This window comes from Mchenga conophoros, linkage group LG1, assembly GCF_057382185.1.
Source record: "Mchenga conophoros isolate Kocher_MC1m ecotype Shallow Benthic linkage group LG1, M_conophoros_male_GT1.1, whole genome shotgun sequence".
Classification (NCBI taxonomy): Eukaryota; Metazoa; Chordata; class Actinopteri; order Cichliformes; family Cichlidae; genus Mchenga; species Mchenga conophoros.
The window spans coordinates 41,587,465-41,609,068 of NC_140526.1; the positions used below are offsets into that span (position 1 = coordinate 41,587,465).

The window sequence follows — 21,604 nt, forward strand, 5'->3', positions numbered from 1 at the left end:
AGATCACCCAAACAGAGAAAAACATCCTTGCTAAAGGGTTGAATTTTGCTGTCACGCTGAGACAAATCCCGCTAGTGGACCTGATCACAGCCACAGAAACAGCAATTTGAAATAACAATATTGCAGAAGTGGAAGCAGAGCAACTACGGACGAAAGTTTTAGCCTGTCTCAGCAATGCAAAGCCCCCAGCGTCCAACATCACCATGGAGGAGAGGAAGGCACTCACATCACTTAGTGATGACAACAACATTATCATCCTTCTGGCGGACAAGGGTAGGTGCACAGTATTGCTAAACCAAAAAGACTATCATGAGAACCACCTGTCCTCAGACATCCTGGTGAACTTCTATCGCTGCACCATCGAGAGCATCCTGACCAACTGTATAACAGTCTGGTACGGGAACTGCTCTGCCTCGGACCGGAAGGCGTTGCAGAGGGTCGTGAAAACTGCCCAGCGCATCGCCGGAGCACCACTTCCTGCCATAAAAGACATCTACAGGAAGCGGTGTCTGAAAAGGGCTGGGAAAATCATCAAAGACCCCAGTCACCCATCACATGGACTCTTCACCCTCCTGCCCTCTGGGAGGCGCTACAGGAGCCTCCGGACTAAGACCACCAGGTACCGGAACAGCTTCTTCCCCACAGCTGTCAGACTCCTGAACTCTGCCTCCTGACATCTGACCCACGTTAAACTCATGGACTGAACATACACACACCCACAATGGACAACTGTACCCTCAAACACACAATAATAACATGGACTGAACCACCACTCACAACCACCAGCACTTTATATAGCCTCTGTAGAAACTATCTACACCCTCACTTATCTTAACTGCACTAATGTATAGCTCTGTGTAAATAATCATTCTGTACATTCAATAATCTTTAATCCTACAACTGTTTACAACTTGCATAGTTCACATTTCTGTATAGCTGTATATCTCAGATTCTGTAGAGTTTTTATATCCTGTACATAGCTTGTACTCACTACAGCCTGTACATACTTATAGTTATAGAATATTCACAACATACTTCATACCGTGTACATTATAACATACCATAATAGACCCATTTCTGTAATATACTCACATATCTATATTATAATATATATTGTAATATATCTATATCACTAAAGCACTTCTGGATAGATGCAAACTGCATTTCGTTGCCCTGTACCTGTGCATGTGCAATGACAATAAAGTTGAATTCTATTCTATTCTATTCTAAAATACTTATGAGCCCCTGAAACGAGACCCAGGAAGTGGCTACAAGAAGAGGGTGAGAGACTGTCTGAAGCAGTTAGACCAAGACAAGGCTATCAACCGGACCTCATCCAGGGGGGTCTACACCAAGTCTGAAAGGTTTACCAAAGTTACATAAACAGGGTGCACCTTTAAGACCGATTGTCTGTATGATCAACTCTGTCACCTATAACATCTCCAAGTTTCTGGCTTCAATCCTCAGCCTGTCACGGTCCTGGGTCTTATGACCCAGTGTTTTGAGTTTCAGTTCTTTTGATGCTGTTAGTGTATGTTCTAGCTTATGTTTCCTATGTGCATCTGTTTATCAGTTCCCCCTTGTATTGTCATACCCAGTGAAGTCTCCCTTGCCCTTCGCTTCGTGTGTTTCTTATCTATGTGTCTTATGCTGTCAGGTCTGCGTTTCATTATATTTCCTGTTTTATTTTGAAGGGTTCCTGTGTCCCTAGGTTCGATGTTGTTAATGTTACGCTCCCCTTGTCACGTCGTTATGTTCATGTGTGTCAGCTGTTTCCCCATGTGTTCCCACTTTCCTCATTATCCTCCTGTGTGTATTTAGTCCGCGTGCTTTCAGTCATTCCTGGTCAGGTCGTACTGTCACAGTCTGGCTGGGGCAGACTGTATGTGTTGCAAAAGAGGACTCAAACGCAGACCAAAACGTGGCGTGGATTAACAAAAACAAGCCGTTTATTGAGGCTAGCAACGAGGGTACAAATAATAGGGCATTGGTGAACACTAAACACTAACCTAAACTGGGTGAACTAAAACTAAACATGAAAAACCTTAAGCATAGTGAACTGACAGAGATACCTGGAGATGAGACATGGATGAGCAGACGACCTGACCAGGAATGACTGAAAGCACGCGGACTAAATACACACAGGAGGAAAGTGGGAACACATGGGGAAACAGCTGACACACATGAACATAACGACGTGACAAGGGGAGCGTAACATTAACAACATCGAACCTAGGGACACAGGAACCCTTCAAAATAAAACAGGAAATCTAATGAAACGCAGACCTGACAGCATAAGACACATAGATAAGAAACACACGAAGCGAAGGGCAAGGGAGACTTCACTGGGTATGACAATACAAGGGGGAACTGATAAACAGATGCACATAGGAAACATAATAAGCTAGAACATACACTAACAGCATCAAAAGAACTGAAACTCAAAACACTGGGTCATAAGACCCAGGACCGTGACACAACCCGCTGGTGGGCACCACATCCAGAACACCCTGGATTTTGTTGGGAAGGTGAGAGATGTCATTATGGAGGCAGATGAAACCATGGTTTCGTACGACGTTACATCTCTCTTCACTTGCATCCCAGTCACGGAAGTGTTGGAGGTAGTTCGTAAGAGATTACAGGATGACACCAACCTCAGCAACAGGACCGCTCTCAGCACCGACCAAGTGTGTTTGAACTGTGTCTTCATTCCACCTACTTCACATACAAGGGTCAGTTCTACAGGCAGAAACATGGGTGTGCCGTGGGCTCCCCAGTTTCACCCATCGTGGCCAATTTGTACATGGAGGAAGGGGAAAAGAGGCCTTTGCTATCCTCCCCTGGAACAACACCAAGTCATTGGTTCAGGTATGTGGATGACACCGGGGTGAAAATCAAATCTCATACCACAATTCACGGATCACATTAACTCGGTGGACCGACACATCAAATTCACCAGGGAGGATATGAAAAGAGGCAGGTTAGCCTTCTTAGACTGTGAGATTTCCATCAGTAATGGGGGACATCTAAAAGCTGATGTGTACAGGAAACCTACGGATACGAATCAGTATCTAAGGTTTGACTCTCATCATCCACTGGAGCACAAACTGGGTGTCATCAGGACGCTACCACACAGAGCAAACACCATCCCCACTGACACAGCAGCCAGGGAGGCAGAAGAACATCAGGAAGGCCCTGAGTAACTGTGGTTATCCCAGCTGGACTTTTGTCAAAGCTGGAAAGGCTCCAAAAGAAAGCTCCAGCAGATCCAGGAGAGAAGGACAAACGCCGCCCAAGTGAAAACCTGTAGTGATCCTGTATATGTCAGGACTATCGGAGCAGCTGAGACACATTTTTTCTAAACACCAGGTCTCTGTGGCTTTTAAACCCCAAAACACGCTGCACCAAAAACTGGTGCACCCCAAGGATCGGGTCCCCCGACACAAACAGAGTAACATAGTGTACGCTGTTCAGTGCAGGAGGAGTGCCAGGATTTATACGTCGGGGAAACCAAACAACCTCTGGCTACAACACAGAAGAGTCACCTGCAGTCTATCTACACCTACAGGCCAGTGGACACTCTTTCAATGATGAGGATGTAACATCCTGGACAGGGAGGAACGCTGGTTTGAGGGCGGAGTCAAGGAGGCCATTTACGTGAAAAGGGAAAGACCATCTCTGAATGGAGGAGGGGCCTAAGGGTACATCTGTCACCATCTTACATGCTGTGATTGCAGCCATTCCCCAACTCTCTGTGAATGGGACTCATGGCCATTGATCAGTGGGCTTTGTTGATCAATGGTCATGAGAATTTGCATAATTATGAATAAGGAACTGACCTCTCAGCCCATTGTTCCTTCATTCGCTGGTTTCAGTCATTATGCAAATGTGCTGTTTATAAGGGTGAAACCTGCAGTCAGCTGAGACTGAAGACGTCACCTGATGATGATGAAATGTTTCTCCCACTGAAAATGCTGCATCCAGATGAACAGAAGCAACTTTTGGAGAATGTAATTTCTTCTCAAAATGGTATTTTGTTTTCAAATGACACACACAACCCATCACCAGTTGAACACTGATGTGCTTAATGTAAAATACTATGACCATTTCTTCTCCAGTCATCATAATGACTACTGTAAGCCTTTTTTTGTTTTGTGTTACACTTACTACAGACAGTACAGTGGCCTGTCAAACAATGGGGAAAAACTGTGAAAGTAGAGATGGTGTCAGTCTCACAAATCCAAACTGAAAGCTACAATAACCCAGTTTTATCTGAATTTGAAAGCAGGAAATTAGAGATCATCCAGATTTGACAAAACAAATAGAGCAGGAAGTTGTTTTTAACACCCTCCACCCCCAAAAAGGGCAAAGTCTAGTAGGATTTGCTGTTAGCTGAACTCAGAGTTGGAGTCAGAGCAATTTCCCTGAAAAAGTATTAATGAACTTAAAGGCAGAAACTCATCATTTTATTTTCATTCTGAATGAGATTTTTCAAATCAAGTAATGTTTTTTTCAGAAACTCATTGTGCCACCTGAGTGGGTCAACTGAGCCACAGGTTGCAGAAATGATCCCCGGCTCCTGCAATAGATTTAAATATCTCGCCCAAGGATACTTAAAACCCTTATTTACCCCATTGCTTTGCAAGTATTACTGCATGTGTGAGAAAGTTAGGAAAAGAGCTTTTAAAAACACTGTATATGTGTGAGATCAGGTAAATGAAATGTGTCCTAGAATTATATAGAATATATAGAATTAAATAGTTTTGAAATGAAAAACAGTGACAATAAAATAATAATAATAATTCTCTTACACAATGTGGATAATGTAAGAGTAAACTTTATCAGATTTTTTTCTTTTGCACTTGGAAAGCCCATTGGCTCCTGACATTATACAGTAACACTGATATGCAGCTGATCAGCCAGGTAATCTTCAATGTCCAGAAATTTAATTTAACAAGTTTGCTGATGCTCTCTTGAACAATACAGAACACTATGAATACTATAGTCAACAAATGTCAAAAAACAGTCCAGGGTACAGATGTGACAGCGATATGATTAGAGCTACAGCACAAAACAAACTTGATGGGCAGAGGAAGAGGAGAATGAAGTACAGGACGTATCAATACTTGTTTTTGTTGTAGTATAAAACTGTATCGCCTGCTTTAAGGGTCATCCTTTTTGTGGAGCAGACTGCTGGTTCACATCAAGGTCCAGCACATTGTAAGTTATAATTTCAACTGCTGAAGCGAATTCCATCTTTTAAAAGATGTACTTCCTTTAAGAAAAGAAAACGAACACAACAGTTTATGGACAAATTCTGGTTTGGGGTGAAATTGTGACAAATGTGACAATGACAATTCCTCACAACTGGGTTTTGACCATATAAATAAAAAAAAAAAGCTTTTTCATTTTGCTGTCTAAAACCTATAACACTTTTTATTTTTTCTAGTCACTGGAGAAACAGCAACAAGTAGCACGATGCTTCTCTTTGGCCTCATGGTGGCATTGTTGTCTTACTGTCACGCTGAATAAGAACCAGATGTTAAAAAAAAAAGACAGACGACAAATAAAATTAAAGAAGTAAAACATCAGTCCCAAACAAACTATTTCAGATCCCCTGAGTTACTAATGCACACATGCTTCAAAACTCATCTGCTTTTCTGTAACTTGCCTCTTTCAGACAGTGAACTTGCTGCTTATGTTTCCAGGAAGACCATGACATCTGAAAAGCTGATAGAGGCAACAAGGATGCTACTTTTTCCCTACAGCTCATCTTGTAAACTTACACTAAAATGTTGTTATGACCATAATCAGGTGACTGTGGGATTTCTCTGTGTTTTGAATGAATACCTAACATGCTAGGATTCGAAGTTGACAGTTGTCAAAGTTGATTTGGTCAGTGACAGTTACTGCAGTTATCAACCCAAGTTTAAGCATCATTCCAAGTGTTAGTGGGAGTGGTTTGTTTGGTTGTTTTCTTTTTTTTCACTTTGGAATGGAAACAAACAGGTTTCATTTTGGTAGAAAAGAAAAAATGTGATACAAATGTGCTCATTATCAGCATTCTATTCATGCTTTCTAAAAACACAGTACCAGTACAATAAAAAAAAGTTGAATATGGGAATCATTTTAAAACTTTTTTTGTTATAATGCAATCTTTGTGTGGTTGACCAAAGCAGGTATTGCAAAGTCTAATAGAAAACTGGATTGTAATAGATACATTTAAGAAGGGAAAATAATTAACTTAAATCTGAAAACATCTAAACCTGGTCATGTGTTCGTGTTGAAGTTGTTTTCAGACATAAATACAGCTCTGAATCTTCAATTTTTCAGCTCCCTGCTTCTTCCCTGATTTCTGTTTTTGTTGTGCCTCCTGCATTCGATATGCTGTCTTAACACTATCCTAAACTGGTTTTTATTCGGCTATTCCTAATGTATTCTGCATGTAAGAAAGGTAAAATTGTGGAACTTGATTCTCCTGATATTCTCCAGATTTTTTGTTTTAAAATAGCTTTAAACACATTTACAGCACGATTTTGCAGAGGTGCTCTGTGTAAGAGTCTGTTTTGCTCACATGAGGCATGTTTCAAACTCGAATTCTGTTGCATAGTCAGAGCTTTTTGAGTTTCAAAATCTGAAAACAATGTTTAAGTGTAGCTTTCTTGTCTGTGGAGGGCAACAGTTGGGCTGTGTTACTTAATGCATGTATATGTGATATGTTTGGCTCGCTGGACTTTTTTGATAAGCAAAACACAAAGTCTATTTCAGGATTATTCTCCTGTACTCAGAGTCGTGAATACGAGTCAGCACACAGTCTTTGACCAGCAGATGTTCTCTGGTGGAGATAAGGATCTAGACCCTCCGTTCTTGTCATACTTCTTATCAGCCACCAGTGATCCGGCAGGCTTGTGCCTTTGTTCAACTTCATCCTGTGTTGAGCTGCTTTCGTCCCCATCTTCCTCTTCATTGTCACTTCTTTCATCTTTGGTTAGCTGAATGAAATGATTACAGTAAAAATACAGAATGAAAAACATGATGGGAAAATCAACAGAAAAGGAGACTGTATTTAGAAAAAAGCCGCCAAAGAGGACAAAATGTCTACTTGAAAGCAGATTTGAAATCTGAGATGCAGCAGAGAACTCTGGGTAGCAGTTTGGCTTCCTTTCAATGTAAAACACAAAGCTTTGTTGAGCATTTTGAAGCCTGGACATTAACATTTTGCTCATCACAATGCAGGTTTTTTAACAACGTAGTGACATATTTGGACGAAATGATGCATTTTAAAGTTACCACGTAAGAGTGATCTGCATTTATAGGATGCAAAGAACCACATACCTGCTATTTAAAAGATCCATTTTTGCTAGGCGTGTTGGTTTGAGTTACTAACTAACCTTTTGAACCATGTTTGTGGTATGTTTGGAGTATTTCATTGAAAATTGCATGTTTTATTAGCTTTCTTACATCACTGGGAAACTAGGTCAGTAAGGTACTTAAAACCTACTTGATGGTCTGGCCTTTACCTGAGTTCTTGAAGGCTCTGGATGTTGTAGGGCTGTCTTGGTTGACATGCCTCTGCAACATCGCAGAGTTTGTTCATTAGTCAAACTTTGAACGCAGGGTACATGTTTTAATTCTGGTTGGGGAACACTTGGCCAGCTCTTTATCATCTCAAGGACGTTCGAGTTTGCCCACCCAGTCCACATGTATTTTATGGCCCTCTGAGTATCCTGTGGGTGTTCTTTAGGAGTGTGGGGTGTAAAGAGAGACGTGGATAAATACTGTCACAGCAGACTTACTGTGCCAAACATAAATTTCCTGATCATGCGTAGAATGAGGTAGGCCCAGAAAATGTGCAGACAAAGCAGGACCACCAGCATTGTGTTGAAGAAGTAGTAACCAAAGAAGGCAGGGTAATAGAGAACAGGGTAGACCCAAGTACAGTGGATCAGCCTGAAACACAAGCATATCAAAAATGTAAAAATCTGTTACATACTAAATGTAATACATGTATAGGAAATCTGCTTGAGTATGAATGAACAAAGACCAATAAACTTAGTTCACTGGTTACTTTAGACTTAATTTGAAGAAAAAAACACACAACTTAAGTCTTATTTATCGGCTTACCAAAATGGAAAGATGATCAGTCGTGTTACCATGAACACTATGGCAAACAAAACAAAGAGAGTTTTGCAGGTTTTCTCCCATTTGGCATAGTTGAATAATTTGGCAGACTAAAAGAAAAATGAGTTTTACCATTAATTAACAACACACATATACACACAGCAGGTTTTATGTAGGATAAAGACCCAGTAAGTCCCAACAATCAGTTGACCCGCATGAGAAGGCACTTGGTGACAGCGAAGGAAAAACTCCCTTTTCACAGGAAGAAACCTCTGGCAGAACCAGGTCAGCCATCTCCCACGACTGGTGGAGAGTGAAAAGGGTTCAGTGAAGTAGAAACACTTCCATCATATTCTAGATCTCAAATATTTTCTTTTCTTTAATATGTGGCAAACCACAAAGTAACAGAAACAGGTATTGGCACTTTGCATGTTTTATCTGCTTTCTGACAATTCACAAGAGAAAACTTCAAAAAGTGTATTTTTGAAAAATATCACCATGTGGTCATTGTTCAGAATACGTTACTGCTTAGGTGAGGTCTCATTTTTACCCATGCTGCTCGTTTTTGAGCTAAGATTCCTTTTGTGTCACAACTATTTTCATTTACCTGCAATACCAGGTGGATTTATTTTGAACTGTAAGCAGTGTCCAGTTACTAAAGGTTAATCTATACCTTCATGTGGCCACCAAACATGTGGCCGAGACTGACCTCTAGGAAAACATCGGAAGCATCATGGATAAGCATAACCAGTGTTCCTACACGGATGTAGTTGGCACACCAGGAAAAGGATAAGAGGACCAGAGTGGCCAAGTGGTGGATGATTTGCTCCTTAAAGTCCTGATGGAGATAAGAAACACACAAAAACACACAAAGAAAACTCCAATCAACACAGGGAGTACTGTTTCATCACAAATCATGTTTGCATATTAAAAAAAGGTACATGTTGTTAAATGACAAAAGGACAAGAAAAGCAAAGAGAGAGAGAGAGAAATACAGAAAGTCATGACGCAGAAAACAGCGCTGACTCTGCCAAGTTAAAATAAATAAATAAATAAACATTTCTAACGTTATTTACACTTTTCATAATAGTGGAACAAGTTTCAGAATGCATCAATTATAATAATACCATTAAATATGTACATATATTTATTAGTTTCAGATGTAGCCATTCTTGTATTTTGCTTGTTTACATTCTTGTATTTTGCACAACTCTGTTGCTTGTGAAGCTCGCACACAAGAATTTCACTCACATGTGCTGTACCAGTGTACCTGCACATGTGATGTGACAATAAAAGTGATTTGATTTGATTTTGATTTGATTTGAAATATAAAAAATACCATAAAAGACAGGAAGAACTTTTTCCCCATTTCCTGCATTCTAATAGTTATCTTTGTACACTCCAACAGAATCTAATTAACAGGAGGCAAGGTTATTATCGTTAACGAAAACTAACGAAATAACAACTAGAACGAATCATTTTCGTTATCGGAAATAAAAATAAAAACAAGACTTTGCAAAAAAATGAAAACCAACTAAAACTGTAATGAGTGTTCACAAAACTAACTAAAATTAACTAAATTTATAGCGAAAATGTGTTTAGTTTTCATTGATGTGTGCGTGTCCTACAATAGTCAAGGGTGAAAATGAAGTGTAGTTTCCAGATTTATTCTTGCTGTGTCACATTATGCCAGCAGGTGGCAGCACGTTAGTCGAATCCAATTTGGGATTACTTTGAATATGACTGTGTTTTGGATAAAGCAAGTGTCTTGTAGTGGAAAGAGACAAATTATGAGGGACATTTCTAAAGGGGAAAAAATCCCACAAACCTTAAAGTGCACTTGAAAAGCTCACACATATATACAATAAAAATTCATTAATTAATTAATTAATTAAAAAAAAAAAAAAAAAAAAAAAAGCTCACACAAGAAGGCTAACCTAGCTTACCTTGAGAAGGTAAGGGAGCACACTCAACCCTCATCCCCAGAAACAGAAGCTAACCCCGGGCAAGGCAGCGTGATGCATCCCGAGACAACTCCACAAAAAACATTAATGCAGTGGTTGCAACAGCGAGCCGATGGCTGCTGGTTGGTCAATTTGCAGGAACATCACAAGCGAGAGAAAGCGTTGATGAATATGTTTATTGAGACGGGGACATCTACACAACTGTGTGAGTCAGTTGCCTTCAAAAAGTTTAGCAATTCACTTGAACCAAAATTACGAACACCTGGTGCTGCAAAAGTTAATAGTCTCATTGGGGCCAAGATTTATCTTTTATAGTTGCCTGCTATCAATGGTTGTTCATCTGGCCTTTTTTTTTTTTTTTAAGAACCCAGAGGTTCCCCATAGGTGGGAATGTGAGTTGTCTGTCTCTGCGTGTTCGCCCTGCGACCTGTCCAGGGTGCAGGGTATGGCAGCTGGAATAGCAACATACCCAAAGATGAGCAGAAGAGCATGACTGATATGATGAAACTGGGATTTTGTTACACTTAAATGTTGCAAACAACTAAAAAAACAAAACAAAAAAAAACTAAACTAGCAAACAAATGGTAAAAACTAATTAAAACTGATATAAATTTGAAAATCTGAAGTCAAAACTAAATAAAAATAAAAACTAATGAAAATTGCAAAACTATTAAAACCCTGTCAGGAGGTTTCATGTATTAGAAAGAAAGGGAAACTTCTTCACATGCCTGATCACAATAGGTTAAACATGTTTTATTTTGTTTTGTTTTTTTATCTTTCTCTACAACAGGTAGCATTGATAAGACAACTCATATGTCTTCAGAAGGGCTATAGTGTGTACTGGAAAGAAAGGGACCAAGCACCGAGTCTTAAAGGTAATAAAATTAGATTGAATAGATGCTTGGACTGTTTTCTTTGCAATGTTGCTATGACTGATCAGTTAAAGTAGCTCTGCACCCAAAATGCCAAGATTATATCAGTCCATCAGTGTGGCTGATATCTGTTCTCACCAAGCCTGCTGTTTCTATGAAGGATAGCATCTTATTTTCAGTTGAAGTGAACTCTTTAAAATGCAGACAGTAAGACACAGAAAGTAAGGTTTAATTGTTTGTTTAGCTTTCATGTATGCCCACTCTCTTCTGTAAGATTTTCCTTTCTCTCACGATCATTTCTTAGTACTACGTATGTTCATTTTGTACAGATAGCGATTCAAATAATTCCATTAGAATGTCAGTTAAACATCTGGAATATTGATTTGGTCAGTAAGGTAGTAAATGGGGTTGTTAATCAGTTTTAGCTTCTTCGGTTTCAAGAGGAGCAACAATGAGACAACCTCCAAAACAATTCAATTCAATAAAACTTTATTGATCCTGAAGGTTGACCCCGAAGGAAATGAGTAAGCAATGGTATTACAAGTGGAGGCTACTGACATTTTTCCCTCCACATCTGTTCGGATTGTTTTTTCACTGCTACTTCCTTTTGGCTAGGATAAGTATCACTACTGGTAGCATGATGCAATACCTGGACCCTACAGAGGTTGCACAGATATTTCAACTCATCCAGGATGGCTCATCAATATGTACCATTGGCAGAAGGTTTGCTGTATCTCCTAGCAAAGTCTCAAGAGAGGAGATACTAGGAGATAGGCTGTTACTCTAGGAGCCCTGGTAGAAGGTCTTCAACCATCAGGAGGTCCAGTATCTGCTCTTTTGTGCAGGGAGCATGAAGAGCATTGCCAGAGTCCAACAAAATGACCCCCAGCAGGCCACTTGTGTGTGTCTCTGACCAGACAATCAGAACCAAACTTCATGAGGGTGGCCTGAAGGCCCTGTGCTCACTGCCCAGCACCATGGTGCTCGATTGGCATTCACCATACAATACAAGAATTGGAAGGTCCTGCACTGGTGCCCAGTGTTTTTCACAGATTAGAGCAGGTTCATGTGACAGACATGAATGGGTCTGGAGAAGCAGTGGAGAACACTACCTGAGCTACCTGTAACATCGTTCAGTATGACTGGTTTGCTGGTGGATCAGCGATCGTGTGGGGAGGAATATCCATGGAGAGACAAACAGACCTCTACAGGCTAAACGGTAAATGGACTAGTTCTTATATAGCACTTTACTACTCTGTCTGAGCACACAAAATGTTTCATGCAACTTGCCTCATTTATCAATTGACACCTATTTATACAAGCACTTTTTTCTATGCTTTATTTCTCCACAGAAGTGCTTTCTATCTAACATTCACACACATTCATACTCATGTGGATGCATCGGAGAGCAACCTAGGGTTAGTATCTTGCCCAAGTATACTTGGCTTGGCAGACTGGAGCAGCCATCGATCAAACCACCAAACTTCCAAACCTCCCATACCTCCTGAACTAAGTCATGGTGCAGTAGGCCCTGGGTTCCTCCTTGTGCATGACAATGCCTGGCCTCAAATGGTGAGAGTATGCAGACAGTGCCTGAAGGATCGAGGAATTGATACCACTGACTGGCTCCCATGCTTGCCTGACCTAAGTCCAATAGAACACCTTTGAGGCATTATGTTTCAGTTTATCCAACACTGCCAGGTTGCACCTCATGGAGGAGCTGAGTGATACCCAGGTATGGGTGAGGTCTTCTGGTTAGGTCTGTCTTCTAGTGAAACAGGTGTTTGAAGAGGAGTGGGAAGAAATAACACTTATGTACTCCCACCCCCTTCAGATATTTATAGTTCAGTCATGTAGCTGAGCAGCTGCTTCCTGAGTATATGTAATACATTATATAACAATGATAATTTACCACACTAGAAATATCTATATTGAAAAGACCTCTTGTAGCTTAATGCTGCCCTCATCCCTGTACTGCATAAAAACCACATCTTTATACACTGATTTAAATTTGTGGACATTTGGACATTGCTTGTGCTTAACCTCACACACAGACACACAAAAACCTTTCCTAGTAGTTCTCACCACAACTCATAGCCCCACTGCAGAGAGAGAAGTGTAATATATAAAACTGTAACAATACAACTGAGCGTAAGGCAGACAAGACAAGAGATTATCAGAATAAAACAGGAAACAGAAAGTGAACTTGTGACACCAAGAAAAGATTGACTACAAAGGAGACGCTGATGGCAAGACACATGGATGAGATTAGGAATAACAAAAACCAGAAACTAGAAATAAACGCAGACCCAACAGAGAAAACTAAACTATACAGAGTTAGCACTTAAGTCATCTCTTAGATGCAGCAGAAAGAATCGCGAGTCCACAACAAACTCAAAGGTCCAGAGACGCAGGAACACTGAGCACCACTTTGAGTTGCTGCAATTAAATGTTGGGAAATGGACGAGCCTGCCGCTGCCGCTTTTTCAATTTGATTCTCTGCTTTTGAATTCAGGTGTCTGTAGGCTAATCATTTTAATTTCAGTTTCAACAATATAGCATCCTTTCCAACAAATTACCCAGTCTATACGAGTACGAGTCTGCTGTCTTCATTTATTTTCTTGAGCAGTATGTATAATTGCATTTGTTGAGTATTGTATTGTTGAGATTCAAATATTAATATTAGCCTGAAGTTTCGAAAAAATAATATTACCTTTTTTAATACTCATACTCTTTCACATATTTAGAAATGGTTAAAATTATACATTACATATTATGTAAAGAAAAAAAGAAAGCAGATGAATGAACCTAATTGAAGTTTGTGGTCTCTAAGAACCACTACTTACCTTCCTCTTGACATCAAAAGCAACACTGAAGAGAAGACAGCCATAGAAACTCATTTCCAAGATATAATACCAGTACTGAGACTCTAGCATGGTCTGCAGACAGGGAGACAAAGAGACAGATTCAAGAAGACGGGACAAAATTATAATCAGTTATACAGACAAAAGGTTTGTCCCATAAGGTTCTGTTTTTTTCCCCTAGACCTTAAGGCTAAAAATAAGCTGCAGAGGAATCTATTGTTTACACCAATTTGCAGCTTTCCACGTAAATGCTAGTACAGGTTGATGCTTCTGTTAAACACTGAAAGAAAAGGAAATCTGAGTACTAGTAATTAAAGTCCCACATGGCAAGAAACATGGCAGGTTTACAATCCTTTCACAAAGTATAGCCCTGTTTTTTCAGTTTGTACTGATTGCAAAAATAAATAAATGTATCGTCTGCTTTGTCTGAATGTCTGCTGAACTTCACATCTGTAGTGGTGTACAGAAGAGAAATTACAAAAATGTGTGATGCCCAAAAATCTATGGACCTAACCGGATGTTAGATGGACATCTATAAGTAGCGTGGGATGGATGATTGGATAATTGGATCCATCATCCCATTGGATGATGGATAATTGGTAGAATTCTGAGTTCTTTTTTTCTGAGTTTGTTTTTTACTCTTTTTTTTTATTGCCCTTGCCTGTGTTTTCCGTATGTTTCCTCAGTGGTTTTGTGGTTTTCTGTGTTTTTGCTCTTGATGATTGATTGATGATTATGGCATGTGGTGTGGGAGAGTATGCAACAAACCTGCTTGGGAAAACCTGTCCATACTTCCCTAGTATCATAAAGCCATTCTTTCTGCAGAAAAAAAAGGTATTATATTTGTACAGGTAATGCAAAATAAAGAAGAGTGGTGAAATGTTAACTTATAAAGAGCTGTTCAGACAAAAGCCTAATGAGTAAAGAGACTTAATCATTTAACCATCACTGCCTTGAGTTGGAAAAATGTTGAAATGGTTATGTTACTTACATCATGCAGTGCTACCATTCCTCCAATAAATGCAGACAGGTAGAAAACAAATCGCCAGCTGTTGGGACACAATAAAGTTGCTGTTAATATCAGAATAATCACAAATACACACACTCACAAAAGCAGAGCGTAGTAACCTGGCCTCTGTGAATTTCTTCAGAACTCCAGGGCGGTCCTGTCTGCGTCTTCTTCTAAACCAGCGCTCCACTTGTCTCGTGGACAGACTGCTTTTCTTAGACAACCCATCAATGTCAACCTGGTATTAAATACACATGCAGACAGACACAAAAACACATGCATGTTTGTTTACATATGTGTATCGTGTAGGTGCTTAAATGTATATCTCTAGCCCGCTCGTTTCAGATACATAAATAATGTAGTTTTGTCAAAACTGCAGGAATCTCTCAGGCACATTTGCAAACAAACGCTGGAAAGTGTGGAGTCACACTTCAGGCTGTTGAAGGTAATTAAAGAGCAGAAATATATCCGCAAGCTTTGAGACATCCTTGACTTTCACTGCGAGAAACAGTAGCTTGCAGTCAGCAGAACTCCAGAAATGTATCGATGTAATTTGTCGTGATTTGGTAATCTGTTAATAATGTACATCACTTATGGAAAATGTGCATGTCCGCTGACTCAAACCAGTACAGTTTAAAACAAATATGTTATATTTGGACATTTGTTCATAATGAAGGTGGCACAGTGGTGGAGTGGTACACACTGCAGCAAGAAAGTCCATGGTTCAGATCCGGTCTGGTCTCATGTTCCCACTCTCTACGGGAACATGAGATTGCATCAAAAACATGCATCAAGAGGGAGGGGTGGTTGGTAGGTAGGTAGAGGGATACTTTATTGAACACAAACACATATACGGTCCCTCGCTATAACGCAGTTCACCTTTCACGGTCTCACTGTTTCGCATTGTGTTCTGCGTCCTGATCGGCTGTAGACAATTGTCAATCAATCTCGTGCCGTGTCTCCTGTGGCTGGATTTTGCACTGTCAGAGGCCCCTGTGGGTGCCTTTGGTTTCATTCTTTAATACTGGACTTATTTTTCTACTAAGGTTTGAACTTTGAGAGTTTAAACAAGAGAGAAAAGTGTGAAAATGTTCACGCCTGTCTGAGAAAAGTGTACAAAGTGTGTAGTGAGGGGTTTTACAGCCTTAAAACATCTATAATAGCTGTAGAAAATAAAGTTGGCTACTTTGCAGATTTTACCTATCGCGGAATATTTTTAGAACGTAACTCCTGCGATAAATGAGGGACGACTGTACCAAATACACTAACAGAAAGCAAACTGGCTACACCAAGTTACAAAAAAAAAAAAGACAAGCATTTGTACAAGAGCTGTACAAACCTAGCCTCCTAACTAAAATACAGTAAATAGCTGTGGAGCAGTGATGAACTATCCCAAAATAAGTGAAATAAGTAAATAACTGTAGTGCAATGACAGTCTAACCACCAGAATTGTACGACCAGCAAAAATGAACAGTCCTTGAGTGTGTATGGGCGAGGTTGTGAAGGGGCCCATTAGTCCACCTTACCCCTGCGCCTGACTGCTTTGTTAGATGTATAGTCCTTGGAACAAAGGACTTCCTTAGCATGTCTGTAGAGTGACAAGAGTCTGCCAATGAACTAGCTTCTCTGCTTGTTGAAGATTAAGTGTTGGTCATTGTCCATGATGGACAGCAGCTTGTTCAGGGTCCTTTTCCCTGCCACCAATGTAAAGAGCCAGCTTTCTTCACAACTTGTCCAGCTTGTCTGTTGGCATCTCTCTTTCTCTTTTGGATGCTGCCTCACCAGGACACCAGCGCACAGAAGAGGACACTGGTGATGACTGACTGGTAAAATATAAACAAGAATTTGCTGCAGATGGTAAACAACCCCAATTTCCTCAGGAAGCTCAGCCAGCCCTTTTTTGTAGAGTATATCTATGTTCACTAACCAGTCCAGTGTGGTATCCAGACAGAGTCCCAGGTACCTGTAGGTACTGACAAATTCCAATTGATACAGGTAGTGCAGAATGCCTAGCCCTGCGGAAGTCTACCTTACGTCAGTTTACAAAGTCCAATCAAGCTCCTATACTCTCCCTCCTGTCCCTCCATGATATGCCCAACTATAGCTGTGTTATTAGAAAACTTCTCCATGTGACATGTTGCAGAGTTGTAGCTGAAGTCAGCCATGTACAGGGCAAAAAGGACAGGAGAGAGCACTGAGAGAGCATTTTTAGGTCACCAATGCTGCTGACCACGGTCTCTGAGGTGCAGTGTCTCAGCCTCACAAACTGTGTGAGGTTCGCTATTGAGGACACCAGGAGTCCAGCCCCATCTGCAACAACTAGTCTCTCAGTAGTGGGGACTGTATAGTGTTAAATGTGCTGGAGAAAGGACTTCCAGGTCGCACAGTGGAGGTAGCTACGTAGAACTACTGCTTCTGGCTCGAAATACTAACAAGATAAAAAGCTAACTAGGATGGGGCTATGGTGAATGACAAACACGGCAAGGTGAAAACCAAGAGAAGGGTGATAACTATGACTGCAATGTATACTGAAGAAAGTGAAGCTAACGAAGATGGCGACATTTTGGCTAGTGCTGGGGCTAATGCTAGCAAAAAAGAATGAAATGGAGGAGAACGTCAATATTAACTCATCAATTTAAGGCGATACTTATGGAAATTAGGGAATCGGAAAAGAAAATGTGCAACAGTTTGAAGAAGTTAAGGCCAAAGTGTGCAAAACCAGCGCAAGACTCAAGGAAGCAAATAATCATATTTTGGACATGGAGGAGCAGATTCAAACAATGCAGGATGCTGTTACGGAGCTATTAAAACTACAATCCAAACTCAAGTGACAAATCACCGAAGGATAAAGTTGGGAATGAAGAGAAAAGCGCTCCCACTACTCGGTCCATTACTGCACACTTTCTGAGTTATGAGACAAGACAAATGTGTAATATTTAGAACTATTGCCTTGGCTTAATCGAGATGCAAGGAGTAGTGGTTCATGTGCAGTGTGGAAGAATTGTGCGAGGAGGACTTCTAATCCTGGGCCCCACTCCGAAGTGTGTGGGTCAGCCCACACCTGACTTATTACATCAGGTCTTACAGACCTGAAAATCCTGTTTTATTTTCTTATTATCTGTTTGATTGTTATCTTGTTAACTGTGGTTCTGAGCAGTTTGGAGAAGCGGTATTGTTATGTTTATTTTGACAACAATGTTCCATCTTAAAAATGGCAAACACTGTTAATATCCTCTCCTTTAATGTAAATAGAATAGTCAGCCCACAAAAAGGTCCAACATACTGTTTAAGGTAAAGAAAGAAATGATTCGTGCAGCCCTCCTACAGCAGACGCGTTTGTCAGATAAAGAACACAAAAAACTAGAACAAGGTTTTTGTTACTATGCCTATTCATTATCACAGAGATCTGGGCACTGTAGAGATTTAGCAATTTTAATATCACAACAGATCTGTTTTGAATATTTATTTGATATAAGGGATAGGGAGATCCGATATGTATTGGTAAAATGGAGAACTGATGGTTTTCCACCCACTACCCCCAATATATACACAACTATAGGAATGACTGGGCTTTCGATAAGCTCATGTTTGAGCTGATCTGAAACTGAAGCAATGCTGATATGTGGAGGGGACATGAATATAAGGCTATCCAAATTAGAAATTTCTAAAGCACATATATAGTACAGCAAAAATGGAAAATAAGTTGCATTATTATAATATGTATTTATTGACATCTGGAGAGATGCTAATCCTTCTCGGCTCCCCACTCTACATACTCGAGAACTGATTATTTTACAATTATTACAATTATTTTTTCAGACCTAACAATACCAAAGGTAAACAACAACATTTTGATTGTCAGGACTAAAGGTGTGTGACTTGGTTTACCTGAGCAGGATTTCGACACTGAGTAGTGTAGTAGAACTCCAAGATAGAATTTTCCTCAGCTTTCAGATAGACTCTCTGCTTGATTCCAGCAGAAACTGCAAGTGGTGTTGCTATCCATCTGAAGTACCATAGACATCAGCAAAATGAAATTCAGCACATGATGGAAAATGACATTTTAAGGAGAACAGGTATATTGGGCCGTTACTTTGTCTGTAGCCATGGCTGCGCTTTGTTTGTTAGGCCTGTGGCTGCAACATTTGTTTGTTTGTTTTGTTCTTTTTGTTTTATGTGTGTGTGCAGTAGCGATTGTGCTGGATGGTTGTGCTGGGATCAAATCTATCAGAGCCACACTCCAAGTTAAAGCTGAATTTTTCCATAGCAACACAAAATGAACTATAGTAGCAATAACTATATCCAGCCACAGTATCACCTGTCACAACCAGGAAGACTGGTTACATTTGTGCTTACTCCCAGCAAACACTGTTGATGGTTCACGATGAACGATTAATGAAAAGCAAGTAAGTGAAGTGTTAACCCACCACCACCCACTCCTCTACTGGAGTAGGGTTAGGTGGTTTAGGTGCACAATTTGGAGCTTACCTTTCAAACAGGTATCTGATGAGTAAAAAGGCTAAGGCATAGGGGAGAGTCACATAAAGATTGGAGGCTTTGGCATAGACCCGGCCCTCTTTGTCTTCCAGGTCAGCCCATGTTAGGCCCACAGGCAACCATAGACTGTCTGACCAGAAGCATTCATACAGTGTGTCAAACATCCCTCCTCCCTAAGGGAGCCAAAAGGTTATACAAACAAAAGAGAGGCAAAGGTCATGATATTAGTAGTCATGTAGTACTATATACTATATATATATATATATATATATATATATATATATATATATATATATATATACACACACACACACACACACTTTCCTTTACCTTACATGGGCAGCAGTATGGTAAAATGTTACAGTTACTAAAGTCTACATACAGATCTGTTCAGAAAACAAATATTGACTTATTGATCCTTTCCCTGAGATCACTCCCACACTTTTTCAACAAGGCCTCTCTAAACACAGAAAGAAAGAGTGCTGAAACAGGCAAGGAGTGCCTCACTTGCAACTTGGCAACATATAATTACATTTGAAAGCACTTTTTTAATAAAGTCCAAATAAAGTGATGATAATCACATAATAAAATAATGTGAATTTCAAAGATAGTTCTGAAAAGGACTGTGTAATCTACTCTTCTCTACTGTAGAAGCTGAAAAGTTGATTTCAAGCCATCACCAAACGGTTTCATTTCATTCAACAGTGTTTCATAACATCTCCGTTTAGAGTTGGCTGCATTCACAGGGATCATTTTAAGAAAGCTTCAGTGCCAGCTTATTCTGATGCTGAAACTTTGTGCAACACAACCCTCTTTTAATGTTAGCCTGCACAAAACCTCTCAGCAGAAAGCCCAGCTTAACAGAGAGAGTTGATAACTAACATCATACCTGTTATATCCTACTGGGTTTTTCAGGTAAAGCAAATAAAGCTTGGCTATTGACCTTCCTTGGCAGGATACTCCTATGAAGATCAACCTTTCACAAAGAAAACGTTGTTGACTGTGTCAGTGCCCACGAACCTACTGTAGATTCACTTGCATCACATTTATCTTTACAACAGTTCCCTGTAGCCATATTAGCACACTGTTAAGGAGGCTTCGCATTATAACCCCCAGTCAATAAGGGGACAATAGTTTTCATTACGGTTGTTACTTCCTCTATAAATACTTCAGCTGAAATCTACTGAGAATTGATTCGGTGTGCATGACATGTTCACCCTGTATGCTACAAACACATATCTCTAAATGTGCTGTTTTGTCATCAACGTAGAGTAGTTTTGAATACTTTAACACATCTATAAAGTTTATCTTTAATAAACACAGCACTAACAGAAAATGTAAGAATATGTATTAAATGTGCAGAAAAGTAAAAAGAGTATAATAATGTCAAAGTAAAACTAAATGAAACTTTTAAATCACCTGACTTTGTTCACCCATTAGCTCAGGCTTGGTCTGTTAGCTGTTTGTTTAGTGTTTCAAGTGACATTAGGGTTAGGAAATTTGCCTCTAGTCAAAGTATAATTTCACAGTCAAAGCCATTACCCTTCTTCATAGATGCTGGTTTTATAAATGTGATATGCTATACAGATCCTTTAAGTGACCTTAGACAAATATAGCTTCTTAAACAGCTTACCGCTATTTATTTTTTTTATTTCAAGGAGGCAAACCACATAACTCAGATTTACTGTGATCTTGCTGAGAACAGAGAATCGATTCGTTACAAACCACATCACTTACTGCAGAAAAGCCTGGATCAAATATCTCCTCCTGCCCACAGTTCTAGTTTAAACACAATAGATATCTAGCAAAAACTTGGAAATATTACTCATATTCAAAGGAAGACACGCAATTTGCTTGCTAGTCACATTTCAAGGTCACAGTAAAAGAAAAGCTTACCTTTTCACAGCCAGATAGAACAGGTAAGGGAACTTTTCCACATCAGCTGACTGCTTGTGTTTGCTGTGGAATATGAACACAGATGGGAAAGTCCTACGTTGCCCCCACCCCATCCCCAAACACACTCACACACCTTACCACCACCACCCCCACCATATGACAAGCAATCAGCCACTCTTGTCTTTGTTTGATATTCTTTAGGGTCACACCCACCCAGCGACAATTATCTGGGAAGGGCTTTCAGGAAGTGGAGGTAGGCTAGTGGATTGCCACAACACACAGGCTTTTTTTTTCTCTCTGCCCTCAAAGGATCTAATAACATTGTTTGTACTGTGCTCCTGATAAAATACAAAAGACAAGTTCTCTGACAGAACAAACCCT

General features: G+C 40.0%; 1 protein-coding gene and 1 long non-coding RNA gene across 3 annotated transcripts; one reads left to right on the forward strand and one right to left on the reverse strand.

The window, feature by feature from the left end:
- Positions 1-4,924: 4,924 nt before the first annotated feature.
- cers3a (ceramide synthase 3a) lies at positions 4,925-21,329 on the reverse strand. 2 transcript variants are annotated; one of them, XM_085278756.1, is made up of 12 exons: positions 21,224-21,327; positions 20,217-20,303; positions 19,319-19,500; positions 18,719-18,836; positions 14,950-15,068; positions 14,813-14,870; positions 14,590-14,640; positions 13,804-13,896; positions 8,831-8,959; positions 8,125-8,231; positions 7,797-7,950; positions 4,925-6,992 (listed from the first exon to the last, which is right to left on the reverse strand). In XM_085278756.1, the coding sequence occupies exons 3-12, from the start codon at positions 19,489-19,491 to the stop codon at positions 6,804-6,806; spliced, it is 1,191 nt and encodes a 396-aa protein (XP_085134882.1). In that variant the 5' UTR covers positions 19,492-19,500; positions 20,217-20,303; positions 21,224-21,327; the 3' UTR covers positions 4,925-6,803. The 2 variants fall into 2 exon arrangements, with proteins under 2 accessions (XP_085134882.1, XP_085134879.1); XM_085278753.1 differs by lacking the exon at positions 20,217-20,303 and having other exon boundaries at positions 21,224-21,329.
- LOC146583879 (uncharacterized) lies at positions 10,237-14,132 on the forward strand. Its single transcript, XR_014892960.1, has 3 exons — positions 10,237-10,960; positions 11,573-12,176; positions 12,310-14,132. It is a non-coding gene; the product is annotated as an uncharacterized LOC146583879 (long non-coding RNA).
- Positions 21,330-21,604: the final 275 nt, after the last annotated feature.

What these genes read in the sequence shown, in the direction of transcription:
- cers3a (XM_085278753.1), bottom strand. Translation starts at nt 19,491, where the DNA reads ATGTTTGACACACTGTATGAATGCTTCTGGTCAGACAGTCTATGGTTG. An exon ending in GGACAGGTTTTCCCAAGCAG is followed by an intron (nt 13,897 to 14,589) that starts GTTTGTTGCATA and finishes CCCTGTCTGCAG; the next exon opens with ACCATGCTAGAGTCTCAGTA. An exon ending in CTTCCGATGTTTTCCTAGAG is followed by an intron (nt 8,232 to 8,830) that starts GTCAGTCTCGGC and finishes TTTTTCTTTTAG; the next exon opens with TCTGCCAAATTATTCAACTA.